Source organism: Eublepharis macularius, chromosome 13 (assembly GCF_028583425.1).
Source record: "Eublepharis macularius isolate TG4126 chromosome 13, MPM_Emac_v1.0, whole genome shotgun sequence".
In the NCBI taxonomy this organism is placed as follows: Eukaryota; Metazoa; Chordata; class Lepidosauria; order Squamata; family Eublepharidae; genus Eublepharis; species Eublepharis macularius.
The window spans coordinates 23,161,190-23,183,980 of NC_072802.1; the positions used below are offsets into that span (position 1 = coordinate 23,161,190).

Sequence of the window (22,791 nt, forward strand, 5' to 3'; positions counted from 1 at the left end):
AATAGCCAGTGAGTGACAATAGCAGGCATGATTGTATGGGTTGGGGTATGCAGAGGGGTAGTAGGTGTGGGGAAATCAGCATTGCTAATGAGACAGGAAGTCTAGGTTTCTATTCAGTCCAGTCTTCAGCCTCCTCATCAGTTGCAATTCAGCAGGCTCTCTTTCTAATCTCCCTTTGAAATTCCTCTGCAGAGTAACTGCTACTGCTACAAACACAACTACCTATCTTTATTTGCTCCCAATACAAGATATACCACGGTTTTTTTTAAAAAAATCCTTTAGACTAATGTGACTACCTCATGCGTAAAAATGCTTAAAATTGCACTGACTGGAAAGGTCATACAATAAATAACAACAAGATGTTGTAACAGGTAAAGGCGGTGCTGATTTTTGCAGGGGCGCTCCCTTCGTCCGGGTCGGGGGAGACCCCAGAGGCAATCTCCTTGGCTACAAGAACGAATTTTTGGCACTGCAGCTGCTGTAGAATTACCTTGGGTGCCTTTGCAAAGAATTTTATTTTTTAAAAATAGTTGCAAGCGGGGAGCCTCGCCGGTCTACGGTAGAAAAGCCAGACTCGAGCCCAGAGGCAGCTTAAAGACCGACAAGGCGGCGGCCTCCGGCCAGCAGGGGGCAGCAGAGCGGACGGAGAGCCGGAAGTAGCTCCGCTCTGTCCCCACCCCCGCGGCCTGCGCTCGGCTCCTCTTTCGCGGCCTCCGCTGTGCGCGCGCCCGAAGGTCGCCGGGAGAGCGCGCGCGGTGGGGCCCCGAGGGGAGCGACGCCTCCCGCGCCCCTCCCGCTTCTCAGTGGGGCCTGGCCGGGCCATGGAGCCTGTCGCTCGGCCTGGGAGCAGGAGCATTGCCGTATCCTTGTGCTGGAAGGGCCGGGAAGGGGTCGGGGTGTGTGTTGGAGGGGGGAGACTGCTTGAGGGGGCTCTTCAGGGATCCCCTCATTGGCTGGTCCTGGAGTCGCCGGAGGGGGGATCCAGGAGGGAAGGGGCGTCAGTTTGCCAGCCTCCGGGTGGTGGCTGGAGATCCCCCGGATTGACAACTGATCTCCAGGCTAGAGGAGTTTTCCCCTGGAGAAAATGGCTTCTTTGGGAGGGTGGACTTTACGGCATTAGACTCTGCTGAGGTCCCTTCCCAAACACCCCCCAGGCTCCTTTTCCAAAAATCCCCAGGAATTTCCCCATCTAGATCTGGCAGCCCTGTGAGAGGCTAAGGGGAGCAATGAGAGGCGTGGGGTCCTTGCTAGGATGGAGTCAGTGTTGTGTAGTGGTTAGAGTCGGTGTTAGGCGTGGAAATGCTTGGTTCCTGCTCTGCATTCGGCAATGAGTGCTGTTTAGCCCAGGAAGGACTTGTTTGTCTCTGGAATCTACTTTCAGGATTTGGCGGGTTGGGAAGATGCTTCATCGACTTTCAGTGATGTGGAGTTTCAGGAAGGGCTTCCTGTTTCATTAGGTTCAAATCCCTACCCAACCATATAGTTCAGTGGTTGATTTGGGCCTGTCACAACCCTGCTGGGAGGAAAAACTGCAGAGGAAAGGAAGATCCATGTCACTCTAAACTCCTTGAAGGAAAGGAGGGATTAAAACGTGTGTGTGTGGGGGGGGGGATGTCTTTTGGAGCACTCTGCTGGTTCAAATCCCACCACTGTCATGAGCTCTGCAGGTGGCCTTGGGTAAGCCCCTCCCCTGATCCCCAGTTCTCCTGCTGTATTGAGGGGGTAATGATAACACTGACTTAGATTAGTGCCCCACTCAGAGCAGTAAACAATCTAGAAGAGGTATATAAACTCAGTTATTATGGTGATTTGCTACAGGCCAAATCGTTTTTCAGTTTGCAGGGGATGTTGCTTAGCTTTGTGTGCCATTACATGTTTAACCTTGTGATTTCTGCTTAGAACCAGGCTAGGCTGGGTTTTTTCCTAATTGGACAATGGCAGGTTGCTATGGAGGCTGGGGAGGACATAATGTGAGCCATGGTTTGGACCTGGGAATGCATAATTAGTGTTTGGAAAGTGGTGCTGTGCCCTGGATCATCCTGTTGAAGACAAGAGAGCTGCTGACCATGTGCAGAGTGTCTTCTCTTTTCTGCTTAAGCAGCTGTAGTTCTGTGAGCTGGAGTTTTGGGATGGGCTTCCTTTCCAGGTAGCTTACAACTTGTGCCTTTTACACAGATACATAACTTTGGTGTTTCCTGGTTTAGCTAGTAAACTTGGAGAGGAGGATAGGGTAGAGGAAAAGGAAAGCTTGAAGGAGACATTAGAGCCACAGAAAGAGGGATTAATATCTCTGAGGCTACAGAGTAGCATAATGCTGCACAGTGCAGGTGGGGCGGGGGGCTAATCATGTCAGACATTGATGCTGAGAAAATAGATGGCTGGAACCATATCAAGTCCTTTGAGAGGGCTGGCCTTGGAGTAGGCTTTTCCCTTCCCCCTCATTCCTTAACTGGCTCTCAGGGTGTGGAGGTGACTGCGGGCCAGCGAGTGCTATGTGAGCTGAGTCTGGTCCAGCGTGGTGCGGATTATGAGTAAGTTTGGGTTGGATTGTGGGGATTCTGCTCCCTGCCCTTTATATTTACAGCCCAAGAGGAGCAGCTCTTCCCACGGCCTCTGCTTTTCCCCCCAGACTGGGGGGGGGGGAGGATGTATTGGGAGCAAAGTGCTGGACGGACAGGACTTGGACAGCTCCCTCCCTGCATGTTCTGTGTTGGGCTGTATGTTGTCATGGAGCTCTAGCTTGACCAAAAGGCGGATGTGGAGACACAAAGGGGAGACACAGGCACCCTTCACAGGGCTGGCAGAAGTAGCTTTTCCCGAGGCAAGCCAGTTACAGTGTTGACTTCATCAGTAGCTGCTTGTCACTTTGGTAGACAGCAACTTTTAGGGTGAGAGTTGGTGCAGAACCACTTCCTGGGCTGATTTGAAGAGGGGATGATTGTTATTTCTTGCCTGATCTATCGGGTTATGAAATGTCATTTGGCAACCATCAGGAGCAGTGGAAGATTTGTGCAATTCCTGCTCTGCCGTAATGCTTCCTCAGTGATCCTGGACTAGTCTTTCTTGTCAGCTTTCCTCACAGAATTGGTGTGAGGATAACGGAACAAACCGCTTTTCCAAGACTACCCGTGGAGATCCTGGATTTGAACCCAGTGCTCTCATATTTAGATCCAGCACTGTAGCCATGATATGTGTTGCGAAAGCACCTTGCTGCATTCCTGGAGAGCTGCATGCATCCTCTGCCTTCTAGTTTGAAATCAACATGAGCCTGATTCTCTCTCCTAATTGATGTAATGAGATGGAACTGTCAGCAAGTCCACCTTCAAACCAATTGTTTTGAAGGATTCCCAGTGAGACCTTGCCCAGAGACTGCAAGGGGAATGCATTCCTGTCTTTATGTAGAGATTATGATATCTGTAGAGTTGGATTTCATCATTATTTTTGCCTTCTGGGAAAGGAGAAGGGTTTGTTCTCCCCCGTCGCTTACTTAATGTACTGTTATTTAAGCCTTTTGTTGTATTTCCAGTTTGGTTATCCATTCCCGGGAGAAGGAACCACCTGTCCAAGAGAACATTCCCATCAACAGCCGCTTTAAATGTGTGCAAGGTATCTGGCCTCTTCATCCCCTCCGTCTTGGCAATTCTTTGCTTCCTGGTAGCCAGGAGGGAGAAGCCTCAAATGGACACTGTGCCTCAGTCACTTGGGCTTCTAGACTGGCATTCTGGGTGGACTTAAGACCCCTGTGCAGAGTTTTTCTTATGCACTTTTTGGCAAGAGAACCAATTATTTGCACCCCATTTTTACACTCTTTTCCTGCTAGATAATTCAGTCCTCCAGACTTCTTGCAGCCCAAATTGCTCCTCTAGCATGGTCTCAGTATTGAACTTTTGTAAAAACAAGAGCTGTGCTGTGGTCTCTCTGTTGTGGAGATCCCAGATCTGGGTGCTGTGCTGTGCCAGTACTTGGGGGTCTCACTGCAGCTAGGTCAGTTGTGATGTTTCCTAATTTGCACCTTTCAGCTCTGTAGGCACTTAGCAGCTTCCTGATCCTCTTTCCTCTTCTCTTCTAGAGGCTGAAGAAACTCTGCTGATCGACATAGCAGCAAATAGTGAGTGTCCTCCTGCTGGATGCGTCTGAAATAGATTCTGCCCATCACTGACATGTCGTCTTTCCCACTTGACTCATCCTAGTCTGGATGTCTCAGGGTGGCTGTTCTCTGGCAGCCACTGGGCAGGCTTTATGTTAGTTGAGGAAGACAGAGAGGTCCTACTGCTGGCCTCTTTGGTCTTGAAGTGTGAGGTTTCTTCTAAGGCTTCTTTTTAAAAAACATAAGAGCCTGTTCACAAAATGCACCGCTTTCTAAGGCCCAAAGTGCAGAAAGCATTCATTCATTGTTTCTGTCATGCTAGATACATGCACTGAAATTCTGAATTACATTTGTTCGTGCGAGAAAAGCAACCCTTTGGCATTTGTTAGTCCTGAGCAGGGCGTTTTTTCTAGGAAAAGAGGTGGTGGAACTCAGTGGTGGAACTCAAGACCACAGTGACGTCACTTTGGGTCAGCTGGAACAAGGGGGCGGGTTAAAGTTTAAATTGCCCTCAGCAAAAATGATCAGTGGTCCTGCCCCCTGATCTCCAGACAGAGAGGAGTTTAGACTGTTATCCGTGCTGCTGGAGTGGCGTGGAGGGCAATCTAAATTCCCCTCTGTCTGGAGATCAGGGGGCGGGGCCACCAGCCATGTGACCATTTTCAAGAGATGCCAGAACTCTGTTCCACTGCGTTCCCGCTGAAAAAAAGCCCTGGTCCTGAGTCCTCAACAGCCTGTGTTTGGTGTAGCCAGGAGTTCATGGCTTCCTTGTTGCAACCACAGAAGAGAGGGGCCTGCTTATTGGACGGGTGTGCGCACACGTTGTTTGTTGATGTCTGCACTGCTCTCTCCCAGAAAAGTGCACAAATTCTGGCAAATAACTGTTTGCGGGTTTCTTGGGATGTGTGACCAGGTCGTGGGACAGGCTTGGATTGTGATTTACCTTATTTCTTGGAGAGAAGCAAATACAAATATGTGGAATTACAGAGAGAAAACAGTGAGTAAAACCAGAAATGTAAGCCGTGTTGCATTGGTGGTCTAGATTTTGGTGCCCTGCCCTCCTGTTACGGGATTTCTAAGATCTGAAATTCTACATATCCCTTTAAAGGATCAAATTATTGTACAAGGAACCTGGAGCAAAAGAAAACAACTTCAGACCGAGTTGCTGACAGGCCTAAGCTGCTTCATACTTGGTTTCTGCTGACCCTTCTATGATTTCTAGGGCTGGATTTCATTTGACTTTGAATCTGGCCTTTGTTACTGTTACAGTGTCCCAAGTGTTTTCTTTTTCTTCTTACTCGTTTTGGTTTGCCGTTAGTGCTGCACCTGAAAAGACCTGCAGTCCTTGAGATTTGCAACTTTGCAAGGGAGGAAAGGGCTAGTTCCATCCAGTGTGATGTACTGGAGGAAAAGAAGCACCCCCAATTTAAACTTCTTTTATGTGAGCTGCTTTGTTAAACGTTCTGGATTGAAATGTCAGGTGGCAATCAAATAAATTCTGCCATGTGCAAAGGACTTGGAAGCTGTGTTGTATTAGGCACTTCACTTCAATAGCCAGACCTTCACAGGGGGTTTGCAGTTGTTAGGAAATGTTCCTTGTGTTATTCCTTTTGCTGCATAAAGGCCCATGGAACAGTTGCTTGCAGTGCAGTTCTAACCAGAGTCTATGTCCCTTGAAGCAAGTGGCGTAAGAGGGGTGTAACTCTCCTTAGGACGATGCTGTTAATCTCCTATGAACTCTCACTCCACCCCAAGATGGAACTTATGCTGTGTCCTCCTGGCCCCCGTATGTTCTTTGCAATTTTTTGGAAAAAATGGGATCCTGAAGCTTCCCATTGTGTCTCTTGTTTTAAGATGTGGTGTTAAAAACATTTTTAAATGTATTGTTGTTTGATTGTTTATATAGGACTTTCGATATGTATAGCTCTTTGCAGAGCACAGGAAGACTGGGTCTCTGCCTGAAGGAGTTTACAGTATAAAAGTTGCCATGGGAGGATGAGGAGGGAGACAGAGACATTATTAATTTTGGTAGGGTAGGGGAATTAGGGTGTTGTGTCCAAAGATTCAAAGGGATTGATGACGGATTGGAAAAGTGGTGTTTGGCTGACATTTTTGGAAGCACTTTGAGATATTTTCTCTAAGGGTGTGTAAAACATTATTTCCTTTTATTTGGGAAAAAGTAGATAATTTCAAGCAAATCTGATCACTGTTGGAAGGGAGTGTGGTTATCTAAATAGTTTCAGATGGATAGTCATGTTGATCTACAGTAGAAGAGCAATATTTTGAGTCCATTAGCACCTTAAATGCTGACAATATGTCCAGGGTACAAGCTTTTGAGAGTCAAAACTCTGATAAAGGAGCTTCGACTCTCAGAAGCTTATACTCTGGAGATTGTTGGCCTTTAAGGAGCTATGGGACTAGAATCTTGCTTATCTAGGTGTGGCTGTTTCTCAGACCAAAGTCCTCTTGAATAACATTCCATTGTCTCTAGAACTTGATAGTTTGCTGTTGGCAATGCTTCCTGAATCAGTGGTTTTTGAAGCAAGAACCCTCTGCTCTTTTCTGTGTTTATACACCGAAAGTTTATCACAAGCTTTCAGGTTAACATTCATCAGGGCAAATAAAGCCTTCCAACAGCCAGCGCTTCTGCTTAGGTTGGTTGATATTCATGACTGTCTCCCATTGCGAAGTCTGGATGTTAAGCCACTTGAGCTCTTCAGCTTAAGAGTGCGGTGCCGTATTCCTGGGCGTCTGTTTTTCTTGTGTGTGTCTGAAGCTGGCTGCAAGATCCGGGTGCAAGGCGACTGGACAGCAGAGCGGCTCTTTGAGTTCCCAGACGAGGAGCGATGCTTGGGGTTCTTTGCTGAGGTTCTGAGAGTTCAGGAAGGTAATCAGCTCCCCCAGTCCCATCTTGGATGCCTAATGCAGCAGGTGGCCACTCTCTGACCCACATGCTTTTTTTTTTTTGCAGTTCGGGCAAAAGCTCCTTTCTGTGATCTTGTGGACCATGCCTCCTGGCAACAAGTAAAAGGCCTCTCTGGGCCTGCCGAGCCTCCTGCTGCAGGTACCAGCCAACAGCCTCCTTACATCTGTTATGCTGTGTAACTTCTGATTGGCAAATGCTTGGAATTCAGTGCTTATCTTATGGGAGGGTTGGTGGGGGGGAGTTAATTGATTGTGGCCAAATAATGTGCCCCCCTCCCAGTCTTCTACAAACACCAGGTCTGCATTTTTCTGTCTTCGCTGGATCGGGAAGCTTGTCCCTTACCTTTCGACCCACAACCTAGCTGCAGTGGTCCATGCAATGGTCACCTCCAGATTGGATTACTGTAACTCGCTCTACGCTGGACTGCCCTTGGGCCTGATCTGGAGGTTGCAACTGGTCCAGAATGCAGCGGCACATTTCTTGACAGGGACTCCATTCCGGTCACACCTAACACCCGTCTTGCACCAGCTGCACTGGCTTCTGGTGGAGTTCCGGATCAGGTTCAAGGTTTTGGTCTTAACCTTTAAGGTTCTTAGTGGAGTAGGACCAACATACCTGTGGGACCACCTCTTACCTTATGTTCCCCGGAGGGTACTCTGTTCAGCAAATAAACATCTCCTGGTGACCCCTGGGCCCAAGGAGGTTCACTGTGCCCCGACCAGAGCCAGGGCTTTTTCAGCCCTGGCACCAGCCTAGTAGAACTCCCTGTCTGTGGAAACTCAGACCCAGCAGGACTTGTTACTGTTCTGCTGGGCCTGTAAGACGGAGATGTTCCGCCAGGCTTGTGGTGACTGAGTCTGGCGAACTCTCCAAGTGGCTCCTGCTGAGGGGTGGGGCTTGCATCCCCTCCTGGTTTTGTTGTCCAGTTAACAGCTCTACCCCCCCCCCCCGCCCATTCCACAGGATTTGAGATAGGAGTTGTGCAATGTAAGTGCTGTAGCAGATGCTGTTTTATCAAATTTGAAATACTGATTTTATTGTATTATTTTATTGTTGATTTTATCTTTTTATGTATATTGCTTATTGTTGTGTTCCGCTCTGAGCCCGCCTGCGGGGAGAGTGGAGTTCAACAAAATAAGTTGCTAAGAGGACATCACAAAAGATCCTCCCCCGTGCCTCTCCCTGGCCTCCTGCAATCTGAGTACTGGTCTGGACACTGGCCTCCTTCTTGCAAAGTAAAGTCTCTGCTGGAGAACTTCCAGACTAGTCCTCATTGAACCAAGAGGGCATTCTCCTAAATGAATCTAGAGCCAATGAATCTGCTGCCTTTCTTGTGATAGCTGTTTTTCCACATTCCTACCATGAGGTTTCTCCAAAGGGTTCTAAAGTGTTTGAAGTGAGGTGGGAGGGAAACCGGGATAAGGTCTTTTTGGTGACAGCCCCCCACCCAAGGAATGCTCTTCCAAGATAGAGCTCTCTGGCACAATCTCTTTTATCTTTTCGGTGGCAAATTAGAATGGTTTTACTTACCAGGCCCTGTGAAGAATGAATGTGATGTTTACTTTGCTGCTGTATAGCCATCCTATATCTACTGTTTGCAGTTACTTGCTTTGGTTTTGCTGTAAGCTACCTTGGAGGAACAGTGGACTATCAATATTGTAAATAAGCAAATGATCCAGGAGTCTTTTCCTGTGTCAGGAATTCTGGGATTTGAGGATAACTTCAATGCCATGAGTTTGGAGAAGAAACGAAACTTGCAGAATCAACAAATGAGTGCCCGCCGAGAGCCTCCGCCGCCGCCACCAAGCAGGCCGTAAGTGTCCTTGGAGATCTGCCGTCTCCCCCCCCCACCCCCCGCATCAAGATCTACTTGAGTTCCATCCTCATCTCTCTTTAGGTGTCTCCGAGAGAAGGAGGCTGTTGTGACCAAGGACCAGCCCAAAGTCAGCAACACCATGCGCATGCTTTTCGTACCCAACACGCAAACCGGGCAGAGGGAAGGGCTCATCAAGCACATCATTGCCAAGAGGGAGAAGGAATATGTCAACATCCAGAACTTCAGGTGAGCATTTTTCCAGCCACCATCAGCTCTGCAGATGAGAAAGCATCTTCCTCACCTTTCTACCATGTAGCTTGCAACTTAGATGGGTTTGCGCTGTGGGGAGAGATGGGACTTCATCTTTCAGAACCTGTGGCTGTGGCTCAGGGGAAGAGCCTCTGCTTTACAAGCAGAAGGTCCCAGTTTCAATTCCTGGCATCTCCATTTAAAAAGAACAAGATAGTAGTTGATGAGAAAGAGAAGAGCTGTCCATCTGAGTGGACAATACTGACCTTGATGGACCAAAGGTCTGATTCAGTATAAGGCCACTTCATGTGAACAGTGGACTATGGAAAGACCAAGAGAAACCTGTGCCCTGGCAGGGTCTCAGCAAATCCATTGAGGCCTCAGAGTTATCTGTGAGCAGCCAGTAGTTCCTAGTGTGGGGTCTTGCCTTCCGAGTTGTGGTGGCCTTTTGTTGCTCTTGGTCTTGTCCTTCTGACTCTGTGGTCTGATTTGCTGGCCATCCTATTACAGCAGCTCGGTGCCCTCCTTTGTATTGCAGGTTTTTCGTGGGGACATGGAATGTGAACGGGCAGTCTCCAGACGGTGGCTTGGAACCCTGGCTAAACTGTGACCCTGAGCCTCCAGATATCTACTGCATTGGGTGAGGCGCAAAGGCCTTCTGCACTGCCCCATTTTTGCAGGCTCCCCCTTTTGTTCCTTTGTCCATAGTTGACCGTCAGGATTCTTGCTAGATAAGTTAGCTTTATACTATAGGGAGGAGAATTCCTAGAGTGAGCGTCTTTAAGAATTTTAAGCCAGGAAGCATCTCTTTGTCATTTTGAATGCCGCAGCGCCAACCTGTCATCCTCTGGGGAGCCAGTTACTCCCCGGAGCATTACCCAGCACACTTAACTCCAGGTGTCGTGATGTAATTTACTTCTTCATTTAGAAATTATTCTTTGCTTGAAGATCTGGTTAATTTCAGTGATTTGCTTAAAACTATCTACCCACTCTCAAATCCAGAGAAATTTATTGTTTGCACAGTGGCAAAATGTGTAGTAACAGCTGTGAAGTTTGTACAAGCCTACAGTGCTGAATGTAAAAAAAAAATTGCACTTGCAATAGGTTGCTCCTAGCTGCTCATCTTTTTACAACTTGATTTATTGCTTTCCTTTATATTGTGATGATTTATATCGTGTCCCAGTTAAATAGGAAACTCGCAGCTACCCTGATTGCGCTGAGCAAAGAGAGGAGAATGCTTAAAACTGGAGTCTTAAAAACAGGGAGCACTCGTTCTGCCATCTGCGAGGTGGCAGATAGCCAAGGCCTCTCGATGACTCTGAAGGGGTCAGCCCCGGGCCAGTGCCCGTGTGCCGTGTCTTGAGAACTCTTTGGCTTTTCAGGTTCCAGGAGCTGGACCTGAGCACAGAGGCTTTCTTCTACTTTGAGTCAACCAAGGAGCAAGAGTGGCTGACCGCTGTGGAAAGAGCTCTACATGCCAAAGCCAAATATAAAAAAGTAAGCCCTGCTTTTCTCTTCTCTGCCTAGGATTTACCAGCAGGTCTGAAGAAAAACGTCTTGTCCATTTAATAGAAGCTTAATTGCAGGGTATTTACCAGGTGACGGTAAATTCATCTCCATGCTATGAAAAGTTTCCACTGTTCATTTCCACACAGTATACCTCCACTGATGAGACAGGTCATTTTTTTTTCTCCAGGCAGTTAGGAAGCCACACACATCACACCCTTTGTGTGAGTGTGTGTGTGTGTGTGTGTGTCTCTTTCACATATGCGCACACACACACACACACACACACACACACACACCTATCACTGTTGTTTTCAGCAGGACAGAGCCAGGCTTATACACCGAGGCACAGCCCTGCTAGCATGTCTCTTGCATCTTGCAGGTACAGCTAGTGCGTCTGGTGGGCATGATGCTGCTCATCTTTGCCAGGAAAGATCAGCTCAGCCACATCCGGGATGTGATTGCCGAGACGGTGGGCACAGGCATCATGGGAAAGATGGTAAGTCCCCAATGGCAGCGCTCCTTTAGTTCTCTTTGTCTTTGCCTTCCAAGCTCCAGTTTCTTCTTGGCTCCCCCCTTTGCAGGGTAACAAGGGAGGCGTGGCTGTGAGGTTCATCTTCCACAACACCAGTTTTTGCATTGTCAACTCGCACCTCGCTGCCCACGTGGAAGACTTTGAGCGCCGCAATCAGGACTACAAGGACATCTGTGCCCGGATGAGTTTCCAGCCCCCAGACCAGGGCCAGCCGCAGCTGACAATCATGAAACATGAGTGCGTCTCCAGGGCTTGGCGGGAGGGAGCCCTGGCTAAGCTGTGCTGCTGGCCTCCACTGTTTGAGAAAATGGATGAAGTCTTGCCCCTGCTAGCCCCCTTGCCTGCAGAGGTACTGCAGAAGTATCAACTGAGTAGTTGTTCTGCTCCTGGCAAGGGGTTCCCTGCATAGTAGCTTCTGGCTTCAGTTGAGGCAGCCAGCTGTAAGGGGGCAAATTCAGCACTGGAATTCTTATCGCAGCCGGTGGGCAGCACCACTGGGCTGTTCTCAAAGCTTGCAAAGTGCATAATCTTGGGGTTTTATACCTTGTGTTCTCAGCATTGTCATCTGGCTGGGAGATTTGAATTACAGGCTTTGCCTTCCTGATGCCAATGAAGTGAAAGTTCTGATCAGCAAAAATGAGCTTCAGCAGCTGTTGATGTACGACCAGGTGAGACGACTTGGTGGCGGGGCAGCCACATTTTGCTCTTTCTGTTGCACTTGAAGATCCCGACTTGGGCAAGCCCTCGAATCGGTGTTTGTTTCACAATACCTCACCAAGGGTGATTATGTCATCTGGAAAAAAATTTTAATTACACAATTGCTAGATTCTTTCAGCACTAGCCACACCTTTTGCTGCAACCAGGAACTTTTGCATTAATTGTGTTTCCTGCTCGCAGCTTTGCACTTTCTGTTTTCAACTGATTCTACCCGAGGTTGTGCATTTGGTCTCATCCTTCCCAGAATTGTTTAGTCTCTTTCTCTCCCATGTGCTGCTACGAGGAGATGATGGAACAAAAGAAGATAGATTGTTCTGTGTGTGTATGTGAGTGAGAGGGAGAGAGAGTGTGTGTGTCTGTCCCCACTTCTCCGGTTCCCTGGCTCCTAGCACCTGCAGGATTTTGCATTGAAAAAAGAGCATTTAGGAAGTTGCAAGGAGAAGCAAGGACTTTTGAGAAATCATTGGGTCCCCAGCTATATTCAGCATCACGTACTGCTGGGATGTTTCCGCCACAGCTCTTACCAGCCCAGTTGTCTGATCTGTCTCCCATTATGTGTCAGCCAGTGTGGAGTGCCGTCCCTGCAGCTGGTTGCTACATATCCTGTTTCCACAGTACAGCCTGGCACCTCACTGTGGTGTCCATTGCTGTGCTGGCTGTGTATGGGCCCAATGTTGGAAGACAGAGAGGCTTGTTTCCATACTGATAGGCTTTTAAAAACATTTTTCTTCAGCTGAATATTCAGCGCACTCAAAAGACAGCTTTTGCCGATTTCACAGAGGGAGAGATTAAGTTCATCCCCACATACAAATTTGACTCAAAAACGGATCGCTGGGATTCCAGGTAACCATCTGCATGGGAGTGGCTGTAGTTCATCCCTGATTGGGTTCTCCGTGTCTCTCCACGCAGGCCCTTTACCTCTGCAGGCTTAGAAGCCAAAATAACATTTCCCAAGCCACCAGCTTCTCCCTGCTGTGGCAAATGAGTGTTACTGTGATTAATGCCACAGGAAGTGGTCTGGGGTTGGGTGGGAAACCTTTTTGTTTGCCACATTCTTACCCCATCCTTCCTCCTGGGAGCTCGGGTTCTGACATGCTTCCTTCTCCTCTTTCATCTTCTCAGTAACTTTGTGAGGTCATTTTGGCTGAGAGGGAGCAACTGGTCCAAGTTTCATAGCAGAGTGAAAACTTCAACCCCAGTCTTCCTAGTCCAAGTCCAGTGTTGTAAACACTACACTGGCTATTTACTAGCAGGAAGGCCTAGCATAAGATTTGTTGTATCTTCTTGGGTAACTAGCAAGAGATCGTTGCAGGCTTGTTGCTCATGACCTAGGAGCATCGTAGAGGTCTGTGGACAACCAGATGAAGCGTTCCTTGCTATAATCAGAACCAGTGGAAGGAGCAGACAGGATTTGAGTTGCTGGAGCATTATTTATTTATCTAATGCCATTTATAGTCCGCTTTTCTCACTGAGACTCAAGGCAGATTACACAGTGTGAGATTAGTACAATCTATTTCAAGAACATTTCCATAAACAATGCCATAGGGTAAATAAACACAAGTTTACGAAGACATAGCATTAGCAAGGATCCAATACAGAGGTGAAGAAATGCTGAAACATAAGCAATTCTAGGGCTGACATTAGACCACATGAGGCACAGGTAGCTCATAGAAGCACGTATTTAAGACAACAGGTAGTATGTAAGGCAACATAGTGGTGAGGTCTATGGTCCCTAACTCATTAGCAAAACATCTGAGAGCCCCACCTACAATACAAAAGCCTTTTTGAATAATTCAGTTTTGCATTGTTTTCAGAAAGCTAGGAGACTCTCCTGACCTCCTCAGGCAAGTTGTTGCACAGGGTAGGGGCCACCACAGAGAAAGCCCGTGTACGGGCTGCTGTTGATTTCACCCATGTGCAGGGTGGCACCTGCAAGAGAGCCTGTTCAGATGAGCAAAGCTGCCGTGGAGGAACATAGGGAGGGAGGCGGTCCTGTAGGTATGCCGGGCCAAGGCCATGACGAGCTTTGTTATGTGATAACCAGCGCTTTTTTTCAGCAGGAATGCGGTGGAACGGAGTTCCGGAACCTCTTGAAAATGGTCACATGGCTGGTGGCCCCGCCCCCTGATCTCCAGACAGAGGGGAGTTGAGATTGCTCTCCGTGCCACTCTGCGGAGTTTAGATTGCTCTCTGCGGTGCGGAGAGCAATCTCAACTCCCCTCTGCCTGGAGATCAGGGGGCGGGGCCACCAGCCATGTGACCATTTTCTCCGAGAGCAACCCACGGAGTTCCACCACCTCTTTTCCCAGAAAAAAAGCCCTGGTGATAACCAATACCTTGAACTGAGCACGGCAGCTGATAGGTAGCCAATGGAGTGACTGCGGAATGGGGGAGATGTTCATGCTCCTGCTCGCTCCTGATAACAGTTGTGCCACAGCGTTTTGTACCAATTGGAGTCTCCTTGTTAACTTGGAGTTCTGGTGCCAGTTGGGGATTGGTATAGTTCCTGAAGCCCGCAGAGTTGAAGGACAGCGTCTGAGAAAATGACTTGGAACCCAGGGCAGCCTGTGTGCTTATTAGCTAGCTTGCTAACACGATAGTATGCATGGTGGAAACAGGTAGTGTGTGGGGTCTGAACAGGCAGCAGGAGCATTCTTTGCAGAGGCAACTGGCCCAGCAGGTGTGGCATCTACTCTTCTCTCCTTGCAGTGGGAAGTGCCGTGTGCCAGCCTGGTGTGACCGAATCCTCTGGCGAGGAGGCAGCGTCAATCAGCTCCAATACCGGAGCCACATGGAGCTTAAAACAAGTGACCACAAGCCCGTCAGCTCCCTCTTCCTCATTGGGGTAACTCTCCTTTTGTTTTCACAGCTATGTTAAGTTGCTAAGTGGCCGCTATATGGTAGTTCCTTGAGGCTGGGCTGTCCTCTGTCAAAGAGGCCTCAAGCCCTTCCAAGCTGCCACACTTTTCAGCGGCATTTGGCACAAAGGATGGGCACGTCCTGATTTTAGTTGTACATGTTTCAGGAACAACTGTACATGTTGTGAACACATCTCTTTCCTCCTCATGCCACATGAAGCAGACAGAATTGTCTGTGAAAAGTTGACCTAATTCTCGCAGCAGGCTTCTGGGCTGCTGTGGGATGTCAGCATGCAACTGTTGCACCCGTTTTGTGCATCAGCCGTCATTTCTGCATTCGAGCTGCTGCCTTGTGTTGCTCAAGGAGCTGTGAGGAGCCGCCGCCTTCAGTGCTGAGAATTGGGAGGTGGCCAGATGTCGGCTTTTGTCGCGTACTTTTGTGCGTGCTGGGAGGGGGAGATCCAAAAGTAATGGTGCCTATTTCTCATAGGTAAAGGTTGTGGATGAACGACGGTACCGGAAGGTGTTTGAAGATATTGTTCGGATGATGGACAGGATGGAGAATGAGTTCCTTCCATCTCTGGAGCTCAGCCGGCGGGAGGTGAGGCTTGAACAGGTCTTATCCCTCCCCTTGCAGAGAAAGGGCTCCGCAAAGGCTGGGATTCCTCTCGAGGAGATCACTGCCAGTTGAGTGGTCGTACGTAACAGTGCTTTGCATCAGTTCTGTGTAGCATCCCCCTGCTGAGGGCAAACCCTGGCAGATGTTCCCTCGCCAGCCACCGAATGCCTGCCCTTCTGCTTTTGTTCTGCAGTTTTCATTTGAGAATGTGAAGTTTCGGCAGCTGCGGAAGGAGAAGTTCCAGATCACCAACAACGGGCAGGTCACCTGCCACTTCTCCTTTATCCCCAAGCTAAACGACAGCCAGTACTGTAAGCCGTGGCTCCGAGCCGAGCCCTGCGAGGGTTACTTAGAGCCAAGTGAGTCTAAGGGGGGGGAAGTGCCTTGGATCCCTTTCCCTCCCTCCCATTCCCTTTTCAACTCCCCCATCTTGCTTTCATGACTCTCTCGAAAGTGGGCCTTCCCAGTCTTTGCCCCGTCTCTTGCTGTTTGTGGACAGGGGCAACAGTCTTAATGTCTCCCTGCTTCCTTCCCGTTTCAGATGAGACTGTGGATATATCCCTTGATGTGTATGTCAGCAAGGACTCAGTGACCCTTCTGAACTCAGGAGAGGACAAAATTGAGGAGATTCTTGTTCTTCACCTTGACCGAGGCAAGGATTACTTCCTCACCATCAGCGGGAGTTACCTGCCTAGCTGCTTTGGGACCTCCTTGGAAGCACTGTGCCGGATGAAGCGGCCAATCCGTGAAGTCCCCGTCACCAAGCTCATCGATCTGGTAAGAAGCAGAGGAGGAGCTCTCTGGAAGTCCCCAGCTGCTTAATCCACTGACCGTTTACTCTTCCCTCCTACCTGCTCAGAAAATGGCCGCCCCTTCATCTTAGGGAGGAAGCTGACATCTCTGCCTCGGCCCATGCTCTGGGCCCCCAGTGCTCATGCTCCACCCCTGCAGCCATGCGCTTCTTTTCCTGCGAGCTGCCCAAATCCATGCCTGCCGTTTGTTGGTTTTTCTTCATTTGAGTCATCCCAGATTTTGTAACCCAAACTTCCCCTTCATGCGGTGGCTGAACTCTGAGTGTGTGTGCTTTTTCCATCCTCTGTCCAGTTGCTTCGATTGTTTCCATTTCTTCTTCAGGCCTCTGCCGATGGCTCACTTTGTCTCTATCTTTCTCTTCCCCTCTTTTGCTCATGCTTTATTGCTCTGGCCTCAGGGAGAAGACAGCTTCCTAGAAAAGGTAACCATCTCTTAAGTCTCTCTAGTGGTTCTCAGAAAGCTTGGTCCAGTCCACATCTTATGTGCTGATACATGCTTCAGAAGCCAGGCTGCTCAGCCACTGAGTGTGTGGATTTAGAAATAGTCCCAGGCAGGGCTTTTTTTCTGGGAAAAGAGGTGGTGGAATTCAGTGGTGGAACTCAAGACCGCACAATGACGTCACTTTGGGTCAGCTGGAACAAGGGGGAGTTTTTTTAAGTTTAAATTGCCCTCGGCAAAAAAGGTCACATGGCTGGTGGCCCCGCCCCTGATCTCCAGACAGAGGGGAGTTTAGATTCTAAACTCCCCTCTGTCTGGAGATCAGGGGGCAGGGCCACTGGCCATGTGACCATTTTTAATAGGTGCTGGAACTCCATTCCACCGCGTTCCCGCTGGAAAAAAAAGCCCTGGCCCCAGGCATAGTTGGTGTATCAGATTTTGATCTTTCCTGAAGTTTTGGTGTGTCAGGGAGGGGCATAAGAAGGCCTGCTGCTGCACTTCCTTCCCTTTTTCAGACTTCAGGATGACAGACTTTCCTGACTGCTGGAACTCTCTTCCAGTGTTGCAGAAAAATTATGAGGCTCAGAGCTCCCTCATTTTCTCTGCTTTCTCCCTGGCATTTGCTTCCACTGTTTAGAATGTTTCCCGGTGCCTGTCCTCCTTGGTTATGGCTAGCCACTTCAGTGCCACACACACCAAGCAAGCTGTCTAGGGTTTGGCAGCGCTGTGGCCAAGTTCTGGTTGCCCAGGCAATCTATGGTCATTCATCTTCCTGGCCAGTAAGGTAATCTCAACACGGTATTTGAAAGAAAGTCACAGACTCTTTGGGTGGGTCTGAATATCAAGGAAGCTCAGCTCAGGTTTTACCAAAGAATTGCAACAGATGCCCAGAACGGCTCAGTCACATTTCCCTGGTAACATACAAAGATGTTGACAGCATTGTTTTGCAATGCCAACAGGACTCTTCCCCCAGTCCAGCCTCTAGCCTGGGAAGGAGTTACGTAATGTCCCAATGAGATAAAGGCTTACTGAATCACACAGAAGCACTGTGTTTTGGTGGTGTCTGGTCACAGCAGGCTCAGCCCTAAGGATCAGTTTTGCTGTGTGTTTCAGGAAGTGGACTGTGGCAGTACCTTGTTTCCTTTCCACACACACACATGGAATTTGAATATAGGAAAATGTCGTTTAGTGAACCCAGACCATTGGTCCAACTAGCTGTCTACACTGAGCAGCAACTCAGGCAAAGAATGGTCTTCCCCCAACATCTTCTCCCTGATGTCCTTGATATGAAGATGCCAGGAGCTGATCCTGGGACCTTCTGTTTGCAAAGCTTGAGCTCTGCTGTTGAGCTGCGAGGGAACTGGCCATTCATATGACCACGGGGTGAGGTGGAGAAGGCAGTTGCCAGAGCCTGGTCCCAGTTGTGCTTTGGGCTCTGATGTTGTGGCTGAGGGGAGAGCTGGTGAATTCTGCTTCTGCTCTCTTCTCTCCCCACCCCCACAGCACCGTTTCAGAGCATCCAAGCTAGATTCGCTGTTCCCCATTGCCTTGGCTTCTGTCACAGCATGTTAGACATTTATCCCATGTCTGTAGCAGTAAGGGAAGAGGGGCGTTGTGCACATCTGCAGGAGCTTCTTTCTTAAGATGGCATGTCCAGTGAATCCAGATTTCACATACGAGAGATTCATTAAACAAGATAATCTGTTGGGCAAGGCAGGACAGTGAATGCAGCAAACTAACCACCTAATAGGAACTGGGAAGGTACACTCCCCCCGTTCTTGCTTGCTCTCATCCCATCCTTGCTGGTCTTTGAACCTCAGGAGAAGTCCCTTCTGGAGATGGTACCGCAGGACAGTGAAGACTCCGGAGATCGACCTTTGCATGTACCAAAGGAGATCTGGATCTTGGTGGACCACCTGTTCAAGAACGCTTGCCATCAGGTGGGTGGAAAGAGACTGTCTCAGTTAAAGACTGCCTTTCTAGAATCCAAGATAGATCAGCAAGGAAGGCACACAGCCCGCCTAGGACGAGCGTTCACATGTGGGGCGTGTTCATTCTCAAGAGCCACTTCCCATGCTGTGTTTTCGAGTGATTGGCTTATTTCGGCAAACCACTCATGTGACTCAAGTGGTGATATGGGAAGAACTCTCATATATGCACAAGGTTATTATATGCTTGTTTACGAGGCTTTTGCAGAGATGTGAAAGCGGCTCAAAAATGCACACGTTTTACAACCGAGTCTGCCCCTGAAAAGTGAATTCAGTCGTGTTGCCACTTTGATCAAAGGAATAACTTAGCCACAAAGTCATAGGATAGAAGAGAAGCAGGGAGACGTCTTGCCGGGGTGGACATCTCTAGGATTTCCTTGGGGTGCTTGTGGGAAATGAGGAGGGACCAAAATCTCCATCTCTGCAACTTTTCCTAGTTACGGGATTCTCTCCCTCACTGTATCACTAAAGCACATGTACATGTACAAACTGGTGCATCCCAGGGTTCAAACCCCTTCTGTCTTTCCTTGAGCGTGTGTGCACACTCTGATTCTCTCCGGCAGGAGGACCTCTTCCAGACCCCAGGCATGCAAGAGGAACTGCAGGAAATCATTGAATGCCTGGATACTACCATTCCTGAGACGATCCGTATCCTTGTTGTACTCTGGGGTTGAGTCTCCTTTCATTTATCTGTTAACTCCAGCCATCCTTAAGGCTTGAGGCAGTTTGACTACAAATGCACACACTAAAAAATACCAGCAGTCAGTCTCAGTGGGGCATCCCAAAAGCTCACCTTTGCTTAACAGATTAACTCCAGTCTGCACAAGTCAGCCCAGGAAGGTCTGCAGCTTTTGCAGCTTTCCAGGGAAAGGAGTTCCAGACTTCAGCAGCAGCCTCTAGAAGATCCTCCTCTCTAGGAGTTCTTGCAGGTCTACGGTCTTCATAGGTGTCCTAGAGCACCTCGGAAACCCCTCTTCTTTACAGCTTGTGTCTGATCAGGGGGGAAAAGCACTTTCCTTTACCCACGTAATTAATACTTAGCCCTGATTTCTCCAACACCCCAAGTGAATACAGATGACCCCACTTAACCTGATGTGTGTGTGTGAAACTATGAAGCTGCTTTATAGAAAGACCAGACCGCCAAGTTCTGTCTTTTCTAACAGAATGGGAAGTCTCCAGCAGAAGCCCTGCCCTGCCCTGCCACCTGAGATCCCTTAACTGGAGATGGTTCTTCTGCATGCAGCCTGTCTTCTCTGCATTGGGGCTGGGGTCACTCCCCTTGAGTTCATAGCAAAGATAATTGTATTTCAGTTCTGAGCCGATTAGAAATCCAGGTGGGTGGGAAGCAGCAAGAACAGCGAAGCCCTCAGTACCTAAGTATTAGAAATGATCAGCTTTCCAGATGGTTACATGGACTTATGGGGGTTGGGGGGGGGGCACTGGGCTCATCTTCAGTCCCTCCCAGATCACTTTGTTCTGGGGTCTATGGGAATCCAGAGCTGGAAGGACAGACTAGCCCAAGAAGAGGATTGGCGGGAGAAGGCAGAATGGAGGTCAGCAGGATGCTCACCCTCCTTGACAATATCCCACTAGCTGGCAGTAACCACTCGGTGGCTGAAGCCCTGCTGATCTTCCTGGAGGCGCTGCCGGAACCGGTCATTTGCTATGAGCTGTATCAGCGCTGCCTGGACTGCTCTCAAGACAGTCGTTTCTGCCGGCAGGTAGGCCCTTGGGCTTCCGCTCTGGGTGCATTGGGGTCTTTTCTTTCAGCATGTTGTGCAGGAGCACTTTTGGGGGCTAGCTGACGGGGAAGGGAGGCCATGCTGATGTAGGAAGAAGCTGTTCAACGCTGTAGATGTTCTCGGGGTTACTTGCCTGCAGCAAAAAAGGCAGAGCATGAGCTCTTCCCGGGCTGCGGTGCGACCCTGCCTTCCGAATGAAGTGCTTTTCCAAAGCAAATTTAGGTATGAGTGGAGTTAGGAAAGCTCCAGGACACAAGGTACATTGCGCATGTGACGGATTGGCAGACAGATGGCTCCACGGCCAGCTAATACTTTGGTAGCTTTTAAGGGAGACTGGAGTACAGGAAGGGGGTTGGGATGCCAAAACAGCACGGTGAGCTTGGTTTGGGCACGGGGCGCTTCTCTTGTGCTGTACTGTCCACGTAGTGCAGTAGGCAAGAAGCAAAGCCATTCCAAAGCATGGAGGGCTGTGTGCATCACTTTTTCATGCTTGCCAATGAGATTGGCCAAGACCTCAACAAAAGAATGTGGAGGTAAAACTCACCCCAGTGATGCTGGACCATGGAAGTAACTGAAGTGGTGTGTGCCTTGATGCTGTAATCTGAGGGTGGCCAGTCTTGCCAGTTGCAGTCACTCTTGGGCAGCAGGTTCCCCAGGTCTCTCCCGCTCCAGTTTCTTGAGCCCTTCTGCGCCAGGGAGTGAACCTGCAGTTCTTTTTACCTGCAAAGGATGTGTGCTGGCAAGCTGTTCCCTCCTACCCTAAAGCTGGGCTGTCCCCTTTTTGCCTTGCAGGTGATCTGCCAGCTGCCCCGGTCCCACCGAAATGTGTTCCGCTACCTGATGGCATTCTTGCGGGAGCTGCTGAAATATTCAGAGGATAACAACGTCAGTGCCAACATGCTAGGTAAGGTCTTAGCTGGGTTTTGGCCTGGAAGGAGGGCAGCCTCCGGCCCCTTTTTGTGCTCTTTTCATGTGGATTTTTTTGCTTCCCTGCAGCCACGCTCTTTGGCAGCCTCCTTCTACGGCCTCCGCCCAACCTTTTGGCAAAGCAGACCCCGCAGGAGCGCCAGCGGGCTATTAACTTCATCCTTGTCTTCCTGCTGGGGGTGGATGACTACTAAAGGTGCCAAAGCGTGGGCTCTGCGCCAGCTGAGTGGCAGCTTGGAGCAGGGAGGGGAGGAAGGGAACGGCCAGGCCTCTTTTCTCTGGCTAAGTGCCGGTGGAGATGAGGCAGCTTCCCGGTCTTCCTTCAGGGAGGGAGTCCATCTTGCTGAGTCCCAGCCCCTCTCTGTGCTTCATCGATTCTTTGCCAACTTTCCCCCCAACCCGAACAGAGCTGCAGACCCAATTTTCCCTTGGGCCACCGATCTATGGAAGTCTGAGGGTGTTTGGAGGAGGCAGGCTATTCACTGGGCATGGAGCCAGGAGGATGATCTCTTGTTACCGCCAGGGGTTGCTGGCAGTTCCCCTTGATCCCGTTGCAGAAACACCACGTTGCACCCCCTCCCGACCCGACCCAGCAGAGCGTTTGTTTGATGCTCTCGCTAGATATGAGGCCTTGAAAGGGGCCCGTCTCGGCCTGGGACTGCAGGCGAAAAAGACTTTCTTCCTCTGCCCTTGGAACCTGGTGCTGGTCAAGAAGAGGCAGGGCAGCAGCTGTGATGCGACACACCGACTTCCTCGCCCGCTCTGTGCCGATCAGCTCTCTGTCCTCATTCTGTCCGATAGTGTGTGGCACGCATTCCTGGCCCTGCTGGTCTCTAGTTCTTTATGAAACACTAAACACTGCCCAAGGGGGAGGGAGGAAAGGCAGGCGGGATACGCCTCAAAGCTGGGGCCGCGGATAGGGCTGTGTTGGACTTCTCTCCCCCTTTCACAGTTCTGCACTTTGTCTTTCTGGTTGTCTGTCCTGGATTGCTGTACTTCGTGGTACGCACTCTTTCTCTCTTCCTTTTTTTTTTTAAACTGTATAATTTATTGGGAAACCTGTTTCAAAATAAATCTTAATTGTGCAATGAGTGTGCCAGTGTCAGTCTTTGGGAAGGAGCAGCTCTTGCAGTGGCTGATCTCCCTGTGCTTCCAAAGCCCCTCAAGCCAGTTTGAAGGCAGCTTCAAGGCCTACCCCATAACATGCCGGGAAGGGAGGTGGAGGTGTATTACTGTAACGTCTTTGCATGAACAGCTAAAACGAATTCTACAAGGTGGCCTGCAGGTGGAGCCAGAGGACTGAGTATCTCTCCCTAAGGCAGGCATTTTCCTAAGATGCATCTCCTCTCCCTGGTATCCTGCTGTAGGGAGAGCTGCTCCCTGGTGCCTATCCCTTTCCTGCTTACCTTTGAAGCTGCCTCATATCAAACCAGTTCACTGATCCAGCTGTTCATAAAAGTCTCAGGCAAGAAGTCTGCCTTCACGCCAACTTGATAAGAGGCTTTCCCTGGAGACGCCGGGGATGGGGTGCTGAGCCCTGGACCTTTGTTCATGTGACACACATGCTCTG

At 49.5% G+C, this 22,791-nt stretch overlaps 1 protein-coding gene across 2 annotated transcripts; it reads left to right on the forward strand.

Annotated features, from left to right (window-relative positions):
- The first annotated feature begins 685 nt into the window (after positions 1 to 685).
- Positions 686 to 22,301, forward strand: OCRL (OCRL inositol polyphosphate-5-phosphatase). Of its 2 annotated transcripts, XM_054995998.1 has the most exons (24): positions 686 to 860; positions 2,461 to 2,531; positions 3,527 to 3,606; positions 4,070 to 4,108; positions 5,001 to 5,084; positions 6,864 to 6,974; positions 7,059 to 7,151; positions 8,712 to 8,826; positions 8,911 to 9,075; positions 9,617 to 9,718; positions 10,461 to 10,575; positions 10,967 to 11,083; positions 11,169 to 11,356; positions 11,676 to 11,787; positions 12,570 to 12,679; positions 14,546 to 14,681; positions 15,185 to 15,295; positions 15,507 to 15,672; positions 15,855 to 16,090; positions 18,385 to 18,504; positions 19,116 to 19,200; positions 20,146 to 20,273; positions 21,087 to 21,198; positions 21,291 to 22,301. In XM_054995998.1, exons 1-24 carry the CDS (start codon positions 822 to 824, stop codon positions 21,413 to 21,415), a joined length of 2,760 nt encoding a protein of 919 aa, XP_054851973.1. In that variant the 5' UTR covers positions 686 to 821; the 3' UTR covers positions 21,416 to 22,301. The 2 variants fall into 2 exon arrangements, with proteins under 2 accessions (XP_054851973.1, XP_054851974.1); XM_054995999.1 differs by lacking the exon at positions 5,001 to 5,084.
- Positions 22,302 to 22,791: the final 490 nt, after the last annotated feature.

Excerpts from the sequence above, each read along its gene's own strand:
- OCRL (XM_054995998.1), top strand. The coding sequence starts at position 822 with ATGGAGCCTGTCGCTCGGCCTGGGAGCAGGAGCATTGCC. Across the intron at positions 9,076-9,616 it reads GTCAACATCCAGAACTTCAG|GTTTTTCGTGGGGACATGGA; the intron begins GTGAGCATTTTT and ends TTTGTATTGCAG. Across the intron at positions 15,673-15,854 it reads CGAGGGTTACTTAGAGCCAA|ATGAGACTGTGGATATATCC; the intron begins GTGAGTCTAAGG and ends TTCCCGTTTCAG.